The sequence below is a fragment of the Chiloscyllium punctatum genome, chromosome 8, assembly GCF_047496795.1.
Source record: "Chiloscyllium punctatum isolate Juve2018m chromosome 8, sChiPun1.3, whole genome shotgun sequence".
In the NCBI taxonomy this organism is placed as follows: Eukaryota; Metazoa; Chordata; class Chondrichthyes; order Orectolobiformes; family Hemiscylliidae; genus Chiloscyllium; species Chiloscyllium punctatum.
Window position 1 is genome coordinate 82,684,988 of NC_092746.1, and position 25,046 is coordinate 82,710,033.

The following is a 25,046-nucleotide window of genomic DNA, read 5'->3' on the forward strand; positions in this document are numbered from 1 at the left end:
GTTCAGAGGGTGGTTAGCCTACCACCAAAGGATGTGGAGGCTGAAACATTCTGTATATTCAGTTCAAAGATTGGTACACCTTTTATATATTAAAGACATCAAGAGAATTCAAGTGAATGCAGGAATACAGCTTGAAATAGAAAATCAGCTGTGATCATACTGAATGGTGAAGCAGACTTGAAGGGCTGAATGGCCTTCTCAGAGTTTCTATGTTTCTTTCTACTTCCAAAATATATCTTTAACTATTCTAGGTATGGGTCTAACCAATGCCTTGCACCGTTTTAATAAGACTTTTTTTTCCTCTGTATTCTATTAGTTTTGAAATCAAGGAGAGTGTTCCATTTGCCTTTTGTTATTTGCTGAACTTGGTATACTAGCTTTTTGTGATTTATGCATGAGGACCCCCAAATCTCCTTACATCGTAGCTTTTTGCAATCCTTCTGCATGTTGATACTACTTAGCTCCTGTCTTGCCAAAGTTCAGCACCTCTTATTTGCCCACATTATATTCCCTCTGCCAAGATTTTGCCCACTTACATAATCTGTCTGCCATTGATCCTCAACTGTTTTTACTATTGAACTCTTCTCAGTCTACTCCAGTTGACTCTCTCCTCATTCCTTTGATTGACCTTATTTAGGTTTGCCACATTTGTTTCCAACCCAAGTTTCACACACTCAAACTGAATGTTGAATTCTACCATATTATGGGCACTGTTTTCAAGGGGATCCTTTACTGTCAGATCATATAATAAACCTGCCTCATTCTGTATTACCAGATCCAAAGTACCCTGATCCCCGGGTGGATTCCCACCATATTATCTTTGGATACTCTCTCAAACAAACTCTAATTCTATGATTTTTTCCAGTTTACGTGCAGATTCAAGTCACCCATGATTAATGTACTGCCTTTTTTACATATATTGCCAGTGATTTCTCTGCTCTAGATACTGCTCCAGTATCTTTTGTAGTTTGTCCTGTAGTCACACTTCAATATCACAGTCAAAATTTATATTTAGTACAAGTAACTTCAAAGTCTGGATAAATGCATACAAATTAAAAGAATTTTTCTGCTGCACTAGATTATGCAAGAATTTGGCCAGCATTAGCTGCTTGATGTGTGCTTGGGTTCAATTTTGCTTGTTTGGCTAAAGTCCCAAGAGAGGCCCTCAGAATTGTGGTTTGCAACATGAATGAATGCGAACTTTGGAAGGATTACTACTAGGACTCTTGGCTGACTGCCAAAATTGCAGTTACTCAGATTGGGTCATGACAGAGCTATGATTTATCGTTTAGTCTTACATTGTGAAAAACACATACTTGTGATGCCTTTTTGCTTCAATGTCCAACTTCATCAGAACAGGAAATAATGGAATGATTTCCTATTTGGTAATGATTCAGCATAGCAAAGGAGTATTGGTTTTAATGACTAAACTAGATTTGGATGTTAGCACTTCTGACCCCTGCAGACATTCTGTACCATGGAAATCCTGAGTATTTGTAAGAAATCTGTTGTCGACCTGCGCCTTTTTTTGTCAGTGCTTTAACAAGATTAAATAATTAATTGAATTATCAAATCGTCATCATTCTGCTAAAACCCAGTATTTGTGACCAGTCTGCAGACATGGGATATGCAGGAAGTTACTGTTACACATTTTCCCAGTGTTTGAATGAGGTGAAATTTCAATTTTATTTAGATTGTTGTTGATTGAGATATATGGTAAAATGTTTGGACCACACCTTAACGGTATGTCCACAAAAGTACTTTTTAAAAATTGATTTCAAGTTTTGTGCTGTAGAACAGCATAAATGCTAACAAACTGCATTTTTGATAGAACTATAAATTCATTGAATTATTTTGAATTATTTTTTCAACAGTTGGTTTGATGCATTAAATTCAGCTCCCCTTCTGTGCTGATAAGTGACTCAAGCAGCATTAGAACTTCATCCAGGTGATCATTCTGAAAGATATCGCAATGTGTGTTCACAGCTGATTTCAATACAGACGCTATTGCATCAATACAACAAAGCCCCATTCTGCCATTCTCTACCTATTTAAATGCTTTTTTTCTACCAGTGGTAGTTGGGAATGGTTATCCTGAAAATCTTTCTTTATTGAATGTGAAGCAATTGGACTTCAAGATCCTCTGAGGTCTTGTTTGTGGTCAGCTCAGTAAAGATCAGAATGTTAAAACTGGAATTTTCTTGGTCATTGTAGCTAAGTGAAAGCGAGGACTGCAGATGCTGGAGATCAGAGTTGAGTGTGTGGTGCAGGAAAAGCACATCAGGTCAAGCAGCATCAGAGGAGCAGGAGGTTCAGCGTTTTGGGCATAAGCCCTCCATCAGGAATGAGGTTTGTGGGCTAGGGGGCTGAGAGAAAAATGGGAGGTGGGTGGGGTTGGGAGGTAGTTGAGAATGCGATTGGTAAATGAGGGTGGGGGAGAAGGTGATAAGTCATAGAGGAGCATGGACCAGATAGATGGGAAAGGTGATGGACAGGTCAGGAGGGTGGTGCTGCGTTGGAGGTTTGTGACTGGGATAATGTGGCTGGAGGGGAAATGAAGAAACTGCCAGCTTCCTCATTTCCCCTCCAGCCACATTATCCCAGTCCCAGATCTCCACTCAGCACTGCCCTCCTGACCTGTCCACTACCTTTCCCATCTATCCGCTCCACCCTCCTCTCTGACCGACCATCTTCTCCCCCACTTTCATCTACTATCACATTCTCAGCTGCCTTTCCCCCACCCCCATCCCCTCCCATTTATCTCTCAGCCCCCCGACCCACAAGTCTCATTCCTGATGAAATGCTTATGCCCAAAATGTCAATTCTCCTGCTCCTTGGATGCTGCCTGACCTGTGCTTTTCCAGAACCATGCTTTCAACTCTGTAGCGAAGTACCACCCATCAGAAGATTTATCCAATGAACAATTTTAATTTTATTTTATTTTCAATACTTTCTTGTGTGCATAAATTTCATAAAGTTTGAAGGTGTCCATATGAATATGGTCAAACTAAGAATTTTAGTTGTGTTTGCAGGTGAGAGATCATTGACTGTATTGTGGCATCTCTACAGCCAAATTCTAGGCAGGCAGAGTTCAGATGAGGGAAGGCTACTGATCTGGGCTGGTTTAGAGACATAACACTACCTCCTGAAATGTCATCGTAATGACAAATGGGGAGACCTACATGATGACAAAGCTAATGAAACCTGGCAAAGGAGTCAGTCAAGTGGCTTGAAAAGACAGAGGTAAATACTGCAAAAGAAAAATTGAGATTTTTTTTGTGGGCTAAGAGTATTCTGTCAGGACGTTAAGCCATGCTTCTGTGAACTGTTCTGTCCCATGTGTTCCCCATGCAAGTCCCCACTTCCACCTGTGGGCCTTGATGTCATTCCCATAAGCATCCAGCAGGAGTCAGTTCAGAGCAACTTAAATGTGGCTTAGCACTTAAAGAAGCTCGATATGCACATTCAACCACCTGTATGCCTGCCATGCACCATGTACACCATAAAAGTGGCACTCGTTGCTTTTAAAGCTACAGAATTAATTTACAGTAGCAGATAATTACTTGATAGTACAAGACATAAATTTATCTTTTTAGCGAAGCTTTTCAACTAGCACTAAAACTTGACTGAGGTGACAGAATTATCCTGCAAAATAATGAAATTGCTGTATATCATGCATACTTATGATAGGGACTACAGTTAGGGTTTGTACTTGAAAAGTACCTATCTACCTCCTAATTACTTTGTAATAGGAAGGTGTCTCAAAAAATGAGCATTGGTGAAGCTAACCACTTTACGCTATTTTATTCAGTAAATATGTTCAATTCTCCCCTTACCAGGTCGCTGTCATCAAAATAAATAGTAATGTAGATTGAAATTCAGTACTGGTAGATGGGTTGTGCATCATAAGAACTGCAATGTGTCAAGTATACTGGGTTGTGATTCTGCTATTTGATAACTTTTAGTACAATGATGATGATCTAATAAGAATTGTGCCAGTTGATTCAGTTAGGCTTGCAGGGTGAACCATTTGTGCATTCCACACGTATTCATTTGCAGGATCCTGTCCTTGTTGGAGATTTTTCAATAAAGTCAGGGTTAAGCAGTCCCTTCTGCATTCTCCATGGAAATAGTCTGATCAATCTACCTGATTTTAACCAACTAACAAAATTCACTGTTAACAGTTCCTGACGCGTCCCCATGCCAAATATGGACCAACCAATCCGCTCCGTTGTCTTGTGCTGTGTAAATTGTTCCTTAAGTTTGTTTTCAAGCATCCTAATTTTGATGAATGCAAGATGAAAAATTGAGTTTGTGTCTCTTTTACACTGTTGTTTGTCATTTATAGAAATTATTTTGTTGAGAGAATTTAGGAGGAATGTTTGGTAAGTTTGCAGATGACGCCATAAATTGGTGATGTCGTTTACAGTGAAGAAGGTTATCTAAGATTACAAAGGGATCTTGATTAGTTGGCCCAATGGACTGAGAAGTGGCAGATGGCGTTTATTTTGGATAAATGAGATTTTGCATTTTCGTGAAGTGAACAAGGGCAGGACTTGTACAGTTAATGGTAGCACCTGGATAGTGTTGTCAAACAGAGACCCACGGGTTTATGTTCGTAATTCTTTGAAAGTTGCGTCACAGGTAGACAGGATGGTTAAGACGACATTTAGCGCGCTTCATTGCTCAGTCCATTGAATATAGAAGTTGTACTGGGTGTTAGTGAAGCTGTTACTGGAGTACTGCATACAGTACTATTCGAAGCATATTATTAAATTGGAAAGGGTGCCGAAAAGGCTTACAAACATGTTGCTGGTACTAGAGGGTCTGAATTATAAGGATAGGCTGGGATTTTTTTCATTGGAGCAAAGGAGATTGAAGGGTGACCTTGGAGAAGTTTATAACATCATGAAGGGTAGAGACTAGGCGAATAGCAACAGTCTTTTCCCTAAGGTGGAGGAGTTGCAAACCAAGAGGGGTGGGGTGGGGGGAGCAGGAACGCGACATTTGTAAGGTGAGAGGAGAAAAATTTAGAAGGGACCTTGGGGGCAACGTTTTCTGCCCAGAGGGTGGTTCATATATGGAATGAACCGCCAGAGGAAGTGGTTGATGCAGGTACAGTTATAATATTTAAAACTAGATTTGGACGGGTACATGAAGAGGGAGGGTTTAGAGGGAAATTGGCAAAACACAGGCAAATGGGACTAGTTTGAGTTTTGGAAACTTGGTTGGCAATGACAATTTTAACAAAAGGGTCTGTTTCCAGGCTGTATGACTCTCTAATTGCACTCAACGGCTGATTATCCAACTAACCTTTTTGACCCTTATGTTAGCTGATATCTTAAACTTTTCTTATTCAGATGTTATTCCTGTAACTGTGCTGTTAAAACCTTCTCAACAAACCATCCTTTGTTTCCTCCATCCTTGCAAGGTACTGTCCCATATCTAACCTCCCTTTCTCTGCAAAGTCCTCAAACGTGCTGTTGCTTCCCAAATCTATTCTTATCTTTCCATGTTTTGATCCTTCCAACCAGGTCTCATTCCCTGGTGCTGTACTAGGGCAACTCTTACCAAAATCACAAATTACATGCAATGTGACTGCATTCCTCCTTGTACTACTTGATCTGTCTGCAGAACTTGACGGAGTTGCCCTGACCATTCTCCTCCAAAGCCCCCCTCTCCACTGTTGTCCAGCACGCTGTGACTGCTGTCATGTTGTTCCATTTGTTCCTGCCTAATTGTAGTGAGAGAATTACTTCAGTGCTTTTCCTTCCTTTTCCTACCCTATTAACCTCTGGTGTTGCCTAAGATCGATCCTTCATCTCCTTCAAATTCTCATCCACACACTGCATCCAAAGACTCACTGCTAATTTTTGTGGATGTGCTAATGTCAAGTAGTTCCATCTTACACCATCTCTCTCAACCACTGTTTCTAACTTATCAGCCTGCTCACCGAACTTCCTAGTTTAATTCATTGAAATATAGGGATGGCTTAAACTGTCGTTTCTGGTCCTTGCTCCAAGCGCTGTACCCTATTTACAGACTCTGTTTCTCTCAGGTCAGCAGTCTGATATTAAGCAAGTCTATTTACAAGCTTAGTATCACATTTGATCCTGAGATGAGATTTTCACTTCCTTTGTGCCAAGTCTAAACTTGAGTTTCCACTTCTGTGCCATCATTCAATGTTATTCTGTCTCAGTTAATTTGTTGCTGAAACATTCATCCATACCTCCCTTAATTCTAGACTTGATTGTTCCAACACATTCCTGTTGAGTTTTATATTCTAGCTGCCATTAGTTTAAAGTCAATCTAAACTTTGCTGTCCATTTCTTAATTTGCAATATTTCCCATTCGCCTATGTTTGCTGTTCCACATTGGCTTCTAAGTAAGCAATATCTTGATTTAAAAATTATCATCTCATTTTCAAAGCTCTCTGTGAATTTGCCCCTCTCATCTCTAACCTCCCTCACCTCTATAACTCTGCGATATTTTCCTTCTTGAAGTCTGGACTCTTGAGTATCCAAATCCTAATTTCTCCACTATTGGTATCTGTATTGTATTACCCAGACTGCCAAGCACAGAAATACCCTCCCTACACCTCGCTACCTATCTCCTTCATTTTCCTCCTTTAAACTGTCTTAAACTTATTTGCCCATGGTTTTGTTAATAGAAACATAGAAGATAGAAGAAGGCAATTTGGCCCTTTTTAAGCTTGCTCTGTCAATCATCGCTATCATTGCTGATGGTCTAACTCAATAGCTTAATCTTGCTTTCTCCCAAACCTTTGATCCCATTTGCCTGAAGTGCAATATGTAGCCACCTATTGAATACGTTCAATGTTTTGGCATCACCTGATTCCTGTGGTAATGAATTCCACAGGCTCACCACTGTTTGGGTGAAGAAATGTCTCCTCATCCAAAATGGTCTACCCCAAAACTGACCCCTGGTTCTGGACACACCACCATTGGGAACATTCTCCATGCATCTACCCTGTCTAGTACTGTTAGAATTTTATAAGTCTCTGACGTTTCCCCCCTTCATTTGTCTGGTTTTCAGCAACAACAATCCTAACCTAGTCAACCTTTCCTCATATGTCAGTCCTGCAGTCCCCAGATTCAGTCTGGTAACCTTTGCTGCATTCCCTCGAGAACGAGAGCATCCTTCCTCTGAAAAGAAGACCAAAACTGCACACAATATGCGAGGTGTGGCCTCACCAAGGTGCTGTATAACTGCAGTAACACATCCCTGCACCTGTACTCTAAACCTCTTCTTAATGAAGGCCAACATATCATTTGCCTCTTCTTTTTTAACCACCTGTTGCACCTGCATGCTTACTTGCAGCAACTGGTACACAAGAACACCCAGGTCCCACTGCATACTCCCCTCTCCCAATTTACAGCCATTCAGATAGTATTCTGCTGTCTTGTTTTTGCTTAGAAAGTGAATCACCCCACGTTTATCCAAATTATACTGCCATTTATTTGCCCACTCGCCCAACCTGTCCAGATCATGCTGGAGGATCTTTGCATCCTCGTCACAATTCCCCCTCCCACCCATTGTATCATCTGCAAACTTTGAGATGTTACATTTTGTTCCTTCATCCGAATTGTTCATATGTTGTGAATAGCTGGGGTCCTAGCACGGATCCCTGTGGCACCCCACTAGTTACTGCCTGCCACTTTGAAAAGGACCAATTAATTTCTACTCTTTGTTTCTTCTAACCTAATATCCCCTTACTTTGGTTCTATAATGCTTATGTGAAGTGCCTTAGGATCTTTCATGATATTAAAGGTGCCGTATAAAGGAAAAATTGTTTTTGAACTTTGCACTATGTGGAATCTTTTTGCTGATTTCTTTTCAGTTACCTTGTTTTTTCTTCTAGGGAAATATAGTTGTATTCTGTGGAATATATATTTGGAATTTTATTTCATAAAGTATCAGAATCAGACCATACAGGAGGACACGCAACTTGTTTGTTTCTGTTGTCTCTTGAAGTGATATCCAATCGTTTGTGAACATTGTAGGTCAGTCTAAGTTCTTTAGTCGGTCTGCGTAACTGAATCCCTAACGTACCATAATTCTGTTTAAAATGGACCTCGAACAACGAGTATAATTATCATTGCACAGGAGTTTTCTATTTTGTGCTTCTCGGTCTCTGCAGTGTACCACAACCCATTTCAGCAATATTTTGTTCCCTTTTAATAATACAATTTTTTTTTCAACAGTTTATATAGGAAAAGGAATTTTATTAACTACCCATTTTAAACAATTAAAACAATTTTCTCATTTATCTTCCTGTCCCATCAAGTATTTGAATCTGGGGACAGGGTTCGCCAGTTCAACTATGCAGCACAGCAAGCATGTAAGTCACTATTTAGCCCATACCCTTAATTTTCTATTCTAGCCAAAGAAGTCTACCTTGCATTTGGGGATCCTTTAGTCTTAGTAAGGTAACAAAAGGTTTTGCAAGTACTTAGTGATTTAGTTACATCCAGCAGTTAGTAAATATTTTGCATCGACAAGCTGTTAGTTATACAGTGCCTATTAATTTGTAAAGTAAGAATGTACATAGCTCATCTTTTTGTCCATTAATACTTTTCTTGAATTGAATAAACGTTACAATAATTGAAAAAAAATGCTTACAAGAAGGTTCACTAGGATGATCCCTGGAATGGAGGGATTGCCTTATGAACAAAGGCTGAACAAGTTGGGACTCTGGAAAAAGTGAGGACTGCAGATGCTGGAGATCAGATTCGAAATGTGCTGGAAAAGCACAGCAGGTCAGGCAGCATCCAAGGAGCAGGAGAGTTGATGTTTTGAGCATAAGCCCTTCACCGTTTGGGACTACTCACTGGAGTTTAGAAGAATGAGAAATGGTTCATTGAGATCACATAGAACTCTTAAGGGGCTTGACAGAAAAGTGCTGAGATGATATTTCACTGCTTGAGTGTCTTGGACCAGAGAGATTGAGATGAGGAGGAATTTCTTCCCTGAGCATTAAGAGTCTTTGGAATTCCTTGCCCTAGAGATCTGTGGAAATAGAGTTCTTGTGTATATTTAAGGCTGAGATAGATTCTTGATCAGTAAGGGAATTGAGGATTATGGGGAAAGGACAAGAAGGTGGGCATGAGGATGATGGAACAGCATGACCCTATGGAATGATGGAGGAGGCTCAAAGGGGCTGAACGGTCTACTCTGTTCCTGTTTCTTATGGTCTTATAGTCACAAGGCCAAATAAAAACTATCCCTGCACAATGCATTCAGCAATTTTACTAAAGTGAATACTTGAGAAATATTTTTATTAGTGTTCATTTCTAGCTCAAATTCTAGAATAGTTTGATCAACCAAAAGGTCAAGGCACCTTCCTCTGTACAGCAAACAATCTATTCTTGCTCCTTGGTGATTAACATGGTTGAGTCAGCATTTGTGATATGGTAGGGAGGAGAAAATCTGCCAGAATTTTCACTTCTGATTGTTAGCTTCAGAAAAGCACCTTCTGTATACGTGAACAGTATTAGACTTCATTCTGTGGTGGAATAGTCTTCTACAGTTCACTAATTAGATTCACACACTAATAGTTAGAGGGCATTCAATAGGACGGCACGGTGACAAGTAGTTAGCACTGCTCCCTCTCAGTGCCAGGGTCCCAGTTTGATTTCAGCCTTGGGCGACTGTCTGTGTGGGTTTCCTCCGGATGCTCCGGTTTCCTCCCACCGTTCAAAGATGTGCAGGTCAGGTGAATTGGCCATGTTAAATTGCCCACAGTGTTAGGTGCATTAGTCAGAAGGAAATGGGTCCGTGTGGGTTACTCTTCGGAGGGTCGATGTGGACTAGTTGGGCCGAAGGGTTTGTTTCCACACTGTAGGAAATCTAATCTAATCTAGTAGTAATGGAACCGTATGCTAACCATTCAGAGTAAGGGAACTTTTTAAAAAAATTCTGGAGCAACAGCTTGATTTGCGTCTTTTTGTATGACTAGGTGGGATGGAAGAATGACTTTGACAGTTGGTCTAATATATTTCTTCACTAGCCAGAAGTACAGTTGATCTCTCAAAGCACTATTGAAACTGGAAACTCTGCTTAAAGAGGAACGAGCACAAACCTTTTTTCCTGCCATTTTGTGATGCATTTCTTTATAATTTTGCTAGAATGACAGCTTCAGCTGTACCCATTAAAAGTGATTTGTCTCTCAAAGCCATTCTTTTATGTACATTAGTAACTGGCTACAATGTTTCCTTCACAGGCAAGTGCACTACCTGGATCTTCCTTTAATCTTGCACCATCTCACATGTTTGGAAATCGATTAAATCCCAACTCAGCAACAGCTACTCTTATTGCACAGTCTGAAACAAATCCACAAGGTAAGTTTGACTGAAGTTGAAAAGGGTGAAAAATAAGTGGCATTGCATTTTTAGTTTTTCTTTGTTTTTGAGATATGGTACTTCCAAATAGAAGTTGCATACTGATGAACTTAATACTGCAGAAATTTTAAAAATATACTTGTTGAATGGCCAATCTATATTTATCAGTTTGTACTAATTAACTTTTGAAGATCTCAGAATTTCAGTTGGTTTGGTTCAATCTGAAACATGCTTGAGTGAGAAATTGATTTGTGGTGACAAGGGTACAGAATTTGAGTCAAATACAATGGCTTATGTTAAAACAATGTTTAACTGGACTAAAACTGGACAAACCATTCATCAGCATTGAGCCAGCTGAGCTGGATGCAATCACTGTGTCTATGAAAATGAGCCCTTTCTTTGTTTGTCATTCTGACTATTATGTGGATGGAAAGATAGTATGAGGCAAAGAAAGATCTTTAGTGGGGACTAGAGTTAACAATGCATCAATAAAAGGAAGAAAAGTAATTGCTGGAACTGCTATGTTATTCCAGATTGGATATGCCAGAATAGAATCAAGCAAAGGCAGTTCCACTAAGTTGGAGAACAGAGGCAAGGTATTGGAAGAGAGTGGTGTGGTTCACCATGTCAGTATATTTAAAAATCATAGGGAATGTGACCTCATCACATGCATTTGTGCTGCAATGTGGTACGAACTGGATTAATGTTGATGGAAGAAGGAACGGCATAGATTTAGGAAAAAAGTGCTTTGGAAGTTAGTGATAGCAGAGCAGTTTGCATGACTTTTGAGGTTCAAGGAAGATTTTGCTTGTTTGTGGCTTGGAAGGGTAAAGGGCAATGACAGAGGAAAGACATAATACATACTTGGTGATAAATAAGTGAAATTACCCGATCAGAAGCTTAGTGGGAATGAGGTCCAAGGAATACAGAATGATTGTCATAAACAAGGTGAAGTGAAAAGAACACGAAAGAAGAATGAAAAAATTTAAAGACACTTAGCAGGCCTGCAAGCTTTGCTTGGGAGACGATACACAGGTCGTTCTGTTATAAAGTGTATTTCATCAACACAAATTTGCTGTAACATGATTGACTAACTGGGAATGTGGTTTCTGCAGCGCAAACCTTTAAAATGTGTGTTTTGGGTGTAAAGTGATTACATAACTAACACTTTAAGTGCTGTTTCTAAAGTGCAATTATTCTATAACTCAGGATTGCACAAGAACGCAACCATTGCATTAAAGAAGAACTGACTGTACATGTAAAAAACTGAACAAATGTTTCAAACTTGCAACAAAAAAGCTGTAAACTCTTTATACTTGTTTTTGAATCGAGGACTGAGGGAACCTTACAAGAGGAGCTCAAGGAGAAGGTGTTCATCCACCTTTTGGAGGATTGTGCAGCAGTATATGCTTTAGCAGAGAATGGTCCCAATAGCAATTTAAGTGATTGAATCAGATTTGATGATTAAGTTCCAGATTATCTTAAATCTGCATTCCTTGGAATTAAGAGTATGAAGATGGTTTATAGGGAGCAGGTGCCTCAAAGATACAGGTAAGAAAGAGAATGGCTGATCAGCTAGACAGTTGCAGAAACCTAAAGGCTGATGATTTTGAAAGTACCAGTGCAAGTGACTTGGCAAGATGTGGAGCAAAAAGGGTGGGAAGTGGCAAGAGAATTTGATGAATGATGAAATTAAATGGTTGGAGATTGCCTTATCTACATTCAGGACTGAGTAGAGTTGTGACTAAATGCCAGAATCGAAGACATGGTCATAGATATTGTTTTGAAAGTTTATAGGAAGATAGGAACAGGAGAAAGGCCATTCACACCCTCGAGCCTGATCTGCCATTCAATGAAATCGTGGTTGATGTGTGGCCTAACTCCCTGCCTTTGGCCCATATCCTTTAAAATCTTTGCTTAACAAAGAATTATCTATCTCAGATTTGAAATTAACAACTGATTCAGCATACACTGTCATTTTCTGGAAAAGAGTTCCAAACATCTGCCACCCTTTGTGTATAGAACTGCTACCTTACATCTCACCTGAACGGTCTAACCCTAATTCTCAGACTTTGCCCCTTAATTCTAGAATCCCCAACTAGTGGAAACAGTTTATCTGCCCTGTATTTACCTGTTAATAAATTGACTTCGACCAGGTCACTCTTTAATTTTCTAAATTTTCGAGAAAGCAGCTTAATTTTGTGTAATCTGTTCGCATAACTTAATCTCTGAATGCTTGGTATCATTGTTACAAACCTATGTGGTACTCCTTCCAAGGCCCGTATATCCTTCCAAGGCTGTGGTGCCCAGATCTGCTTTCAGTGCCCCAAGTGGGGTCTAGCTAGCATTTTGTATAACTGCAGCATAACCTGTGCATTCTTATACTCCAGTCCTCTAGATATAAAATACAGAGTTCCATTAGCTTGCTTGATTATTTTCTGTACCTGTTTGTGACATTCTAAAGATCTACGCATTCGAATACCTCAGTTATTTTGGACATCCACTATATTTAACTTCATACCGTGTTGAAGGAACCCAGACCTACCCTTTTTCAGTCCAAAATGGGTGACCTCACATTTGCTTACATAACAGAATCCCTACAGCACAGAAAGAGATCATTCAGCCTATCAAGTCTGCACGGACTCTCCGAACATCCCACCCAGACAAAATAGCCATAAATTTGTAGTTTTTATTTTAAATGATTTATTCTGTGCATATATGGTGACAGCAATATGTAAGTCTACGTATTTTTCACAGAATGGTGAGGGGCAGCACAGACAGCGAACTTTGCCTTAATCAACAGGGAGTAAAGTGTCAGAAAGTAGAGAAGTTGTGATCATTTAGGTCGGGCATTGAAAGTGAATGCATGCTGGAGAGAGAGAAATGATGGATGATATTAATGGGGGATGGGAAAAGCGTGTTCCAATAGTCTGAAAGCAATAAAGGAGATGAGGCTTGAGTTTGGAGCAGTACCCATTGCTGGATGCTGAGGTTTGTCTGGTTACAATAGTAATATAGGTGTTAGGAGTTATCTCTGTGGTCTTCAGCTGTGCAAAAGGAACAATTGTTATGAAAGAGTTGATGCCTGATGGTGGGATAAAATTGCTATGAGTCAACATGGCACATAAATGACCAGCACACAAGTTCAGACATTTGTGTCCAGAGACATTTGATTCAAGGACAACATCTCCCCACACCATCATGGCACCTTTGTTGCAATCGCAGAAGATGTAATGCCTACCTGTTTACTTTCTCCCTCCTCACTGTCCAAGGCCTCAGACACACTTTACCCATTCCACTACGTGCCCAATTGTTTTTCTGTCTCGAAAACCGAAATTTCTGCAAAAGTTCAGGTCTGACAGTATCTGTGGAGAGATGATGTTTTGACCTGAAATGTTAACTCTGATCTCTCTGCACAGCTGCTGCCAGACTTGCTGAGCTTTTGCAGCAATTTCTGTTTTTGTTTCTGATTTACAGCATCTGCCGCTCTTTTGAATGTTTTTTTCTGGCTCTCCGGACTCTATCTCCTCATCACCCATCCCCTTTAGTACATAAATGATCCTTTTCATAGTTATTCAGTTTTGAAGAAGCGTTTTTGGACCTGAAACGTTAACTCTGCATTCTTTCCACAGATGCTGCCAGACCTGCTAGCTTTTCCAGCAGTTTCTCTTTTTTTAACTTCAGATTTCCAGCATCCATAGTTCTTTAGTATTTTTTGTTCATTGAATCTAGTTGTGAGAGTCAAGGTGGAGCCTATGCTTGCTAATTCAGAATTTGTTCCAAAAAGTTCAAATGAAACAACTACAAATTGTGAGAAGACAAGTGCAATGATAAAAACTTGCAACTTCTATGTAAATATTTTCAAAGTGCTCGATAGCATTAGTGAAAAATTAGCTGTTAGGGTAGAATGTCATAGGGCATAGAATGTCAAAGAAAATGTACATTAATAAAATGAGTAAGTTGATACTTTGTATAAGACAACTGAATTGTGAGAAGTAGTTGACAAGCTTGAGGATCCTTTTCCTGGTGATACAAAGCTCAGGATCTTTCAAGCATTAAAGATTACTAAGAAAGTAAGGGGTGAACTTTCAAAGGCTAAGGTTGGGTTCAGGCATGCTTTGAAAAGAGTAACTCCAAATGCCAGCTTGGTCTTCTGATGCTACTGACCATGCCACCATATTGAGAATCAGCAGGGGAAGCTGATAACTGATTCACCTCCACTTAACTGGATATTAGGATTGCTGTGGAACATTTTAATTGCCTGGCGAGTGTGGAAGGAACTATTCAAAGTGCTGGGTGGGAAAAGTGAATGGTCTGATTTATGTTAATGTGTAAAAATCAAGCGCACTGCAAGATGCCATATTATAATAATGCTACTTTAAAATTAGCCATGATCTTATTGAATGGTCTACTGTGTCTTATGGCCCTCAGCACTATGAGCTCTTGCCTCATGTCGCAACCTTATATTGAAGGCACCTTATTGTATGCCTTTTGGAAATCCAAATAGACATCTATTGGTTTCCTTATATACACTTTCATTCTTAAATCCTCAAACAAATTAATTAAATTTTGTCTAATAAACTTTTTCAAATCAATGGCCTTCATAAAAAGTTCATTGATCTCTGTTCATTGTTTCTCTGTCTACTGAAGCTGCCAGACCTTGGCATTTAGTGTTTTTTTTGGTCAGGGAGATGTTGGCTTGTGATAAATATCAGGTCAGGTCAGAATTAAATCGGGGCGAAGCTTGTTTGGTCTGACAGGTGGGAGAGGTAGCTGGGTCCAGAGATGTCATGCTGGCAGGGATAATGTCTGGCCACGGGTGGATATCAAGTCTGGCAGAACTAGGTTTGGAAGATACAGTCAGATGTCATTGTCAGAGATCTGGAGGCGAAAAGAATTGGATGAGGTGTAGCAGAGGAGTTTCAGGCATGTGTCAAGATTGGTTTTCTGGAGCAATATATTGAATCCTCCAGAGGCTGGACGTGGTGGAAATACTAAATTGGCATTTTGCCCCCATTTGCACAGTGGAGGACATCAGTATCAACCTAATAGGAATATCAATGCAGACTAATAGAAAGGAGAACTTAAAACAGTTGTCACTTGGGGAAAAAGTACTGGGCAAACTATTTAGATTGAACGCCAACAAGTCCCTAGAGCCAGGTTGGCAACATCTTCCAGGGCCTTAAAAGAAGTGGCAACAGCAATAGTGGTTTCGTTGGTTATAGTATTCTAAAATTTGCTGAATGCTGGAAAGGTTCCAGTCATTTGGAACCATTCAAAATAATGCCCTCATTCAAAAAGAGAGGGAGGTGACAATAGGAAAGTATAGACCAGTTAGTTTAATGTCTGTCTTTAAGAAATTGTTAGAATCTATTATTAAGGAAATAATAACAAGAATTTGGAGAGTCAAAGCACAATCCATCAACGTCAGCATGATATTATGAAAGGTAAATTGTGTTTGAAGAATTTGTGAGATTTCTTCAAAGATGTAACAAGCAAAGTGGATTATGGGGATCTTGTAGTAGATCTGGACAAAGTGCCGCACAGATGCTTAATGCACAAGGTAAGATCAGATGGAGTTCGGAGTAATTTATTAGCTTGAATAGAGGATTGACTAACAGGAAGCAGAAAGTCGGAATAAATGGGTCTTTTTCTGACTGGGAAGATGTAACTAGTGGTATACCAAAATGTATGGTCCTCAGAGCCCCACCTATTTACAATCTGTATTAATGACTTGGATGCAGGGATGGCAAATGTCACATGCCAAATTTGCAGATGACTCTAAAATAGGTGGGAAAGTAAGCTGCAATGAAGAAAAAAGAATTTCTCAAATGTGTATGGGTAGGTTTGGTCAATGGGCCAAAATTTGGAAAATACAGTTTAATAAGGTTCATAGAATGTTGTAGAATCCCTACAGTGTGGAAGTAGTCATTCAGTCCATCAAGTCTAACCAATCCTCTGAAGAGCGTTCTACCAGACCCACCCTATCCCTGTACCCTGCACATCCCTGGACACTGTGGACAATTTAGCATGACCAATCCACTTAATCTGTGCATCTTTGGATTGTGGGAGGAAACCAGAATACTTGAAAGAAAACCACGCAGGCATGGGGAGAATGTGCAAACTCCACACAGACAGTTGCCAGAGGCTGGAATTGAACCCTGGTCCCTGGCGTTGTGAGGCAACAGTACTAACCACTGAGCCACCGTACAGATGAATGTGAGCTTGTCTATTTTGGTCAAAGGAGTAGAAAGGCAACTTATAACTTAAATAGAGAGAAAATTTAGAGTACTTCAGTACAGAGGGATCTGGGTGGTGTTGTACATGGATTGCAGAAAACTAGCATACAGATACACCTGTAATAAGAAAGGCAAGTTGAATTTTAGCATGTATTGCTAAAGGAATAGTGTGTAAAAGCAGGGAAATGTTGCTGCAACTTTACAAAGCATTAGTGAATCAGCACCTGAAATGCTACCTGCAGCTTACTTGAGCAGCGATGTAGGTGCATTGTACGGAGTTGAGGGTTGACTCATTTGATTCCAGAGATGAGGTATTTGTCTTGTGTTGAGAGATTGAGCAGTTTAGGCCTATACTGTGTGCAGTTTAGAAGAATGAGAGGAGATAGGATTGGGGCATATAAGTTGCTAAAAGGAATTGATAAAGTAGATGTATAAAGAATCTTGCCCCTCTGGATCAAGAGAAAAGGGATAGCAGATTTAAAACAGATGAGGAGGAAATACTTTTTCAAAGAGTTATGATTCTGTGGACTTCATTCTCCCAGAATACAGGAGCAGTGAAGTCATCTTCATTTTCATAGGAGCTTGGTTAGACTGCATCTGGCATACTGTGTGCAGATTGGTCTCCTTAACCCAGGAAGGATATTATTGCTGTGGGTAAAGTTGCCATAGTTCCAGAGGGCCATGGGGCTGCTCTCATTAGAGGGAGATAACTGTGGCAGTTTTGACCATGCCTCAGGCGAGGGGAGAGGTTGAGAAAGACAATCCTTCATGATAACATCAGCGCAGGAATTGAATCTGTGCTGTTGCCATCACTCTGCATTGCAAACCAGCTGTCCAGCTAACTGACTCTATTGCCATTGAGTGTAATGAAGATTCATCAAACTTGTTCCCAGGGTGATGAGAATGTCTGATGCAGAGAGATTAGGCAAACTGGGCCTGTATTCTCTAGAATTTGGAAGAATGAACAGTGATTTCACTGAATTCTAAAACGAACTTGAAAGGATGGACTGAGTTGAGATGGTAAGATGTGCTCCCTGGCTGGTAAGTTTAGAGCTGGAGACACAATTTAAAAATAAGGGAATGCCATTTAGGGCAGAGATGAATTTTTTTTACTCTAAAGATTTGGAAGCACCAGGAAGCTGTGAAAGCTCCGTCTTTAAATATATTTAAGGTAGAGATTGATAGATTTATGATGCAAGTGTAAAGGTTATGGAAATTCTGTGGGTAAAATGCATTTGATCAGCTGTGATCATTTTAAATGGCAGAACAGACTCACCGATCTGAATGGCCTATTCATGTTCCTTTATTTCTTTGTTTTACCCAGCAACCTGACAATTCCTTTTAGTTGGGGGAGGCCTATGATTCACATTATGTTTGTTACTCTCCCCTGTTTTTTTTTTGTGGTCAGTGTTTATGGTAATGTCCTTTCTTCCCTGTATTGGAATCATAGAATAGTGTATGGATATTAGTCAATACAATAATTGTGTTGCATTGACAAGCTGTCATATTCAAGTAGCAAGAATTAAATGATTAACAAGTGTGGTTCTATCTCACACTACTTGTGTTTTTAGCTGCCCTTTCTCTTTAAATTGCTTTGCCTGACTCATACAGATATTCTTGCTTTAAATAATTTTTTGACTTGGCTTTGACTGACTGAATAGAATTGTAAAGAAAATTGCAAGTGTTTGAAATTGTTAGCGTGTGGAAAATAGTCTGTTCCTCCTTTTTGAATTTTTTTCAGGTGACTGGTTACTGAAGGACCTTATGATATCTTCATTCTAGTATTTTAGGAAATTTAGATGTGAGAGGGAAAATGTTAATTCTGCTTAGGGTTTGAGCTCAGTTAGTATCGGTAGTGTAAATGTTTGACTAAAGTTATTGGTATATTGGAATGTTGCTACATCTGCTGTGGTTGAAGTGATTGATGTGTTCAATTCTCTTAGTTTTGTGCAGTGAACAAGAACACACCACCATGTTTTGTCATGAGTGGGCTGAGCCTCCCTTTTATTGTTCATGCAACTGTATTAGGTTACTTTGTGTCAAAGATCATAACTTACTAAAGAGAACGTTTTGTTTTAAAAGTAGAAAATGTGTCCCTTTCAGTTTTATCTTCCATTTGTTGGTGTTTTTCTAAATTACTATTAGAGACTTGTCCTCAAACCTTTAAAGGGGAATGGAGTGGCTGCTTTATTTTTCTTAAAAGTTCAGTGAAATACGAAGGGAGCCATACTTTCTGTTTTGCTTCTCCCACCCACAACCTCCTGGGGGAGGGCTAAGCAATTTAACAAGAATGAATCAGTCATGCTTTTGGCTTGAAGAGAGGTCAGGAGGTAACATGACTTAATAACAGGAGAAAAACCCCTGAGAGGGTCCAAATTGTGTACTTGTTGACAGACTTTTTTTTAAAAGAAGGCAGTTGTTTAGTCAGTGCACAAATGACAGCCAGTATATCGAGCTTAAAATGTAAAGTTGCACCACTTGTAATGAGAAGGGATTGTGGAATACCTTAACGAGACAAATACAAATCCCCTGTTTTTCATGAGCTGACACTTTTATTGGGAAGGGAAAAAGGCCGTACTAAGCAAATGCAATTGCTTCTAACCTCCTCCAATTTCATGTAACTGCTGGTGTTTTTCTCTGTTTTTGCATCAAATCTTTTAAGGTAGTTTTCTGTGTCACTTGATAAATGTCAAAACACGTGCCTGTAGAATCTGTATTAAAATCACTGTTGTGCCACTCCAGCATTTTTTTGTTTCAGTTCCTACTTATTTTACATTAACTTCAATAGCAGGAACACAACAAAAACAGAAGCCTGTCTTGGAGGACAACATGTCTAACCTCTACTATGGTAGGGACTATTGACGCAGCTATGTCCAGGAACTGCATAAATTAAATTCCAGGGACACAGCACAACAGCTGAGGTAATCCCTAGACTTCTGAAAGGGTCAGAATATGGTGCAATAGATACCTGTGGAACTCTTTCCAGACCATTTGTTGGATCCGTCCAATTTTCCACACCCATTACTGGCTGATGGAGTAAATATATCTGACTTTGAATACACACCAGACTACTTGTAGAGTGATTACTTGACTACCACAAATTATAAGCATTGTTTTTCTTGTTTGATGGATCAAATAGTTGGAGTTTGATCTTTTGGAGCGTTCCTTGTTCATTGCGCTACAAGTTTGCAGCAGGATTTTGTTTTCACTTTTCTAATTAACTTCAGTTCAGTTTTTAAACTTCTTTGTTGCAAAATATTGAAGTTTACTTTGGAAGAAGCTATCTTGTTTCCAAGAATCTACTTTGCAAATAATGTTGACTGTGATCCTCATTCTAAGTTTTCCATTCCCTCAAGACCATGTTAACTGCAACATGTTTGTGAGCTTCAAAACTTTTCCCTTCGATCGTTTAATTACGAGAGTATATAGAATGGATGGGTCATCCTTCAGTGAATACCAATTCCAGATAATTTGAAGCTTGTTTCAGTGTTACTTAGTTTACAAGTTGACACAGCGATCTCATTAGAAAAAAAAAGGGAGAACGTGATTATCGTTACCTCTATCTGTGGGGGCAATCTGTGGACCTATCAAGTGATTAGAATATCCAAGTTTTTTTTCTGGGAAACTTTTTCACTTTTATGGTATGATTTTCAAATCAAACTAAGCAGTTGGTTTCCTTATCCAATTGATATGGATTTAATTTTCTGCTGAAGCTGCTAAGAAATTATTATTGATTGTGGTTGACCTTGAGTCTTAGTTGAACTTCACTGAGCACACTTCACCAGTGTCAACTTTCATTTTATGAATATTACTCTTTGAGTGGACTTAACAAGGACACCTATTTGAATAATCCATTATTAGGATGAAAATACATTTAATTACTGAATTGTCAGTGCTAGTCTGGATAGAAGCTTACTGGGTGGTTGGTGTCTTGTTCTTGAATCCTGTAATTGATGTGGAGAAAACATTAACTTTCAGAAGTCTAAACCAGTGGTTTTTGTAACACCCCCCGCCCCCCCAAGGAGCTCTTCTCCAGTTCCAGGGCGCCCCCCCCGCTTTCAAAAGGTATACAACATGAACAGATAGACAGGAAATCATTTATTATTGAACATGAAGAAAGCTTGAACATTCTCACATACTAGACAAAACTTAAAAAAAAAATATGAAATTAAATATTTATTATTCTTGAGCTTGGTGCTTTTCTGCAAGTTTCATATCATCGGGCTCCAAGTTAGACTATGACAGTCGGAGATCACCCCTTGTTGCAATATCAATTGTGTTCCTTGATTTTGTCAAGGAAACTACCTTGCAGAATCTACTCTTGACCAAATATGTTGAGGGAAAGGCAATTAAAAAAAACTGTGGGATTTTTCCCACTGTGTCGTAAATTTATTTGCCGGATCACTCTTGATCCAAAAATCTTTTTGAACCTGTCTGAACTGACAATGTGCAGTTATATCACTCTGAAGATCCATCAACCTCTCTTGGATTTCTGACTCAACTGGGTGGCTTGTACTTAAAATGGATTCAAAATCCAATCCGAGATACCAAGATTTAACAGATCATTAAATCTTCCTTGTGTATCTACTTTAGATGTTTCATATAAAACGGTAAGGTCATCGTCCTTCAATGCCTCTATAATCGTCTTTAGGTTTGAAAATTGTAAAAATTCTTGACATCCTATATTCTGCCAATAGACTGAGTTTAGGGAAAGAAATAAAGGCTTCCTTACAATCTAAGAGATTACTGTTTTTGCCCTGTAAGGTCTTGTTTAACAATTAAGTTTCTGAAAGATATCTGCTGAATAAAATATGTCCACCTTAGCATCAACGAGTCTTTCTCCATGCTCTTTATCAGACATGAAGGAAACTATGATGTCCCAGAGCATAACAAAATGTTGAAGACAATTTCTCTTCAACAATTTCTCTTGGAAAAGCCACCTCATCTTGGTGTGCAGCATAGCTGCCGGAAAAGGCGATCCTGGGGGGTATGGAATTTGAAGTTTACAGCCTTTATGACAATTGAAGGAGAAAGATTGTGATGTTGTCCGAAGTGTTTAGCTATTAGGTGCTCCCTGTGAATGATGCAATGAATAGTAACGACAGAAGGTATGCCTCTTTTTAGATGTGCGATGATTCCTTTGTACTGACCAACCATAGAATTACCATCAGTTACGTAAGCAGTTATATTCTCCATTGGAATATTGTCCTTGCTTAAGTAACTTCTGACTTCTTCAAAATATACAGTCATCTTAGTATCCATTTGAATCCTCTTGGCAAACATCTCTTCCAGAATTTCTCATAAGCCGTACGAAGAACACCATTATCTTGTCAAGTAGCTTCTTCTGATTGATTTGATTTGATTTGATTAGATTAGATTACTTACAGTGTGGAAACAGGCCCTTTGACCCAACAAGTCCACACCGACCCACCGAAGCGCAGCCCACCCATACCCCTACATTTACCCGTTCACCTAACACTACGGGCAATTTAGCACGGCCAATTCACCTGACCTGCACATCTTTGGACTGTGGGAGGAAACCGGAGCACCCGGAGGAAACCCACGCAGACACGGGGAGAATGTGCAAACGCCACACAGTCAGTTGCCTGAGGCAGGAACTGAACCCGGGTCTCTGGCGCTGAGGCAGCAGTGCTAACCTCTGTGCCACCATGCCACCCAAAGGTTGTAAAGAGAATTTCTTGAATTGTAATGAACTGACCAATCCTCCTTCAATGTCTTGTGCCATCTCATCGATTCGTCTGACAACAATAGAATTACTCAAAAGAATTGTCTGAATTGCTGCTTTGGAATTCAAATTCATGACATCGGATATTATGGACACTGAAGGCAGAATAAGCGACTCGCCAATGTTGTGAGCATTTTCAGTTTTAGCAATCAGTTTACTAATTTTGTATGATGCAAAAGACCCTTCTGTAATTTCTGTGACGTTTGAGTAAGCATTTGTTTCCGCGTTGGCCTTCTCTTGAAATTATCTCAAGTTTTTGAAGAAATCTTAGGGTTTATCTTCCATACGTAGATGCAAGGCATCCAAAAGGTTTTTCAATTTGCTTGGCCTAATGCTTTCTTTTGGCAATGTAGTCATGCAGCTCAAGCTCGTGAGCAAAGATGGGCTTTGCAGAGATGCAATGAAACCATATGGTAAGTATGCTACTGAATACTGCCAATACTTCTTTGTTCACCAAGGAACTCATGAGTAGAATTACTTCTGAAAATAATGAAAATAATCATGAGGCACTTCTTACAAGGAAAATAATGAACAAATGAACTAGGATAAAAAAGGCCTAGCAAGACACGCTGATCTTTGAACAATGAAGTATAGTGATAGTGGATGCGAGAACCCTTGATTGAATATGTTGACCCGGTGCAGTTTGATTTGCGACTGACTCTGAAGTGAGGCTGTATGGGAGGAGCTTAAGCAATTAATTCACCAGGTGTGCTGAATTCAAACGGTGTGTTGGAAAGATGTTATAAATAGGAGGGAAACTATTGACTCCAACGAAGGTTATTGCTTGGGTATTTCATTGGTTCAGTTACCAGGGCCCTCAGAAATCCTTGGGGCTCCCCTTCTCATGGTTTTCAGTCTGTGGCCCCCTTCAAATGTACCAGGGGCCCCTAAGGAGGCCATATGGCCCCTGTAGAGAATGGCTAGTCCTAACAACAAGATAATTAGTTGCATTTTAAAAAGAGGAAGTTTCCATTTATGTCTACTTGAGCCAAACTATGGTGCTTCCTTTTATGGACAGGTTTATAAATGTTGTATAGGAAAATGGGGAAGCTGATTGCTATTAATGCAGAGACCCAGATAATGGGGACTCTGATTCCAATCCCACTGTGGCAATTGGTGAAGTTTGAATTTTAAAGGAGTCTGGAATTAAAAGTCTAATGACCATGAAACCATTGTCAATGGTCGGGAAAAACGTTTGGTTCACTGACATCCTTCAGGGAAGGAAACTGCCATCCTTATTTGGTTTGGGCTACATGTGACTTCAAACCTACAATAACATGGTTGACTCTTAACTGTCTGGGCAATAAATGTTGGCCTGGCTGACAACGCCCATATCCCATGAAAAATAAAAATATAAGGGCTTGGATCTTTATGTTCACAGGATAATAGAAGCCCGGTAGTGGAAAAAGAGGCCATTTGATCATCGAGCCTGCACCAACCCTGTGAAGAGCATCCCATCCAGACCACCTGTTGATTTTAGGGGCAGGATTGTGGCCGATTGAATTCAGCTTAAGGAACAATTTTAAACTTATGGAGTCGTACAGCATGGAAAAAGATCCTTCACTCCATGCTGACTATAATCCCAAACTAAACTAGTCTCACCTGCTTACATTCCCGGCAATGTCCTGGTCAATCTCTTCTGAATCCTCTCCAATGTAGTGATATCCTTCCTACAACATGGTGACCACAACTGGACATAGTACCCTAGAAGAGGCCTCTCCAGTGTCCTGTACGATCTCAACATGACATCCCAACTCCTATACTCAAATGTCTAAGCAGTGAAGACAAGTATGCTCAATGCCGCCGTAACCATCCTATCTATATGTTATGCAAATTTTCAAGAATAATGTACCTGAATAGCTTGGTCTGTCTGTTCTACATTACCACTAAGGCCCTGCTTTTAATTGTATAAGTCCTGCCTTTGTTTGTTTTATCTTGCAATACTTCAAACTTATCCAAATTAAAGTTGTTGGAAGCACTAGTTTTTGCAAATAAATTTGAGGCAGGAAAGTTTGATCAGTTTGTTTGATGGCCACAAGCACAGGTGGACTCTCTTGGCTTTTCTAAATATAAGGTTTTTAAAAAAGTTGATCTATCATGGTATTGCTCATGAACTTGACTGATACGTTATATAACATTGGGAGTGACAAGGAGATTATCAATCCGATCAATGTGATACCTTCATGGATGTGTCTGTTTCATACACTTTAATGTTTTGCTTGTTTTGTGGGGTGATCTAGGTGGCATTATGGGATGTTTGATTAGGTAGCAGTTTATTTTCTTCAACGTTGTTTGCATTGGAATTTATAATTAAATAAGAGGGATGTTCTCAAATTTGAATGTATTAAATGGTGTTACTTGAGCAATCCAATTCTGCATTTGCAGAATTCTGAAATGTAGTAGGATTAGGATTAGTGTTACAGGTTCATTAGAAAAGGTACACTGAGATATCTATACTAGAGTCTAAATTACAATGAAGTGTAACGGTGACCCTTCACCTGCCTTTTGGATAAGTTAAAGTGCCTGATTATGTTTATGTTATTTATTGACAAGATGAGGGCACTGCTGACCAGGCCAACATTTATTACCCATCCTTAATAGCTCAGAGGGCAGTTAAGAGTCAACCACATTGCTTTGAATCCAGAGTCACATGAAGATGAGACCAGTTAAGGATAGGAGTTTTCTCCCCTAAAGGACATG

At 39.5% G+C, this 25,046-nt stretch overlaps 1 protein-coding gene across 10 annotated transcripts in view; it reads left to right on the top strand.

Annotated features, from left to right (window-relative positions):
• The window catches only part of mllt10 (MLLT10 histone lysine methyltransferase DOT1L cofactor), a 298,105-nt gene that overhangs the window by 205,852 nt on the left and 67,207 nt on the right, over window positions 1-25,046 (top strand). For all 10 annotated transcript variants that reach the window (XR_011961382.1, XM_072575936.1, XM_072575937.1 and 7 more), the window contains one exon: window positions 10,244-10,361. Coding sequence is in view for 9 of the 10 variants with exons in the window: in XM_072575936.1 (XP_072432037.1) it covers window positions 10,244-10,361 (118 nt within the window). In the remaining variant the exon portion in view is untranslated. The remainder of the gene's footprint in view (window positions 1-10,243; window positions 10,362-25,046) is intronic.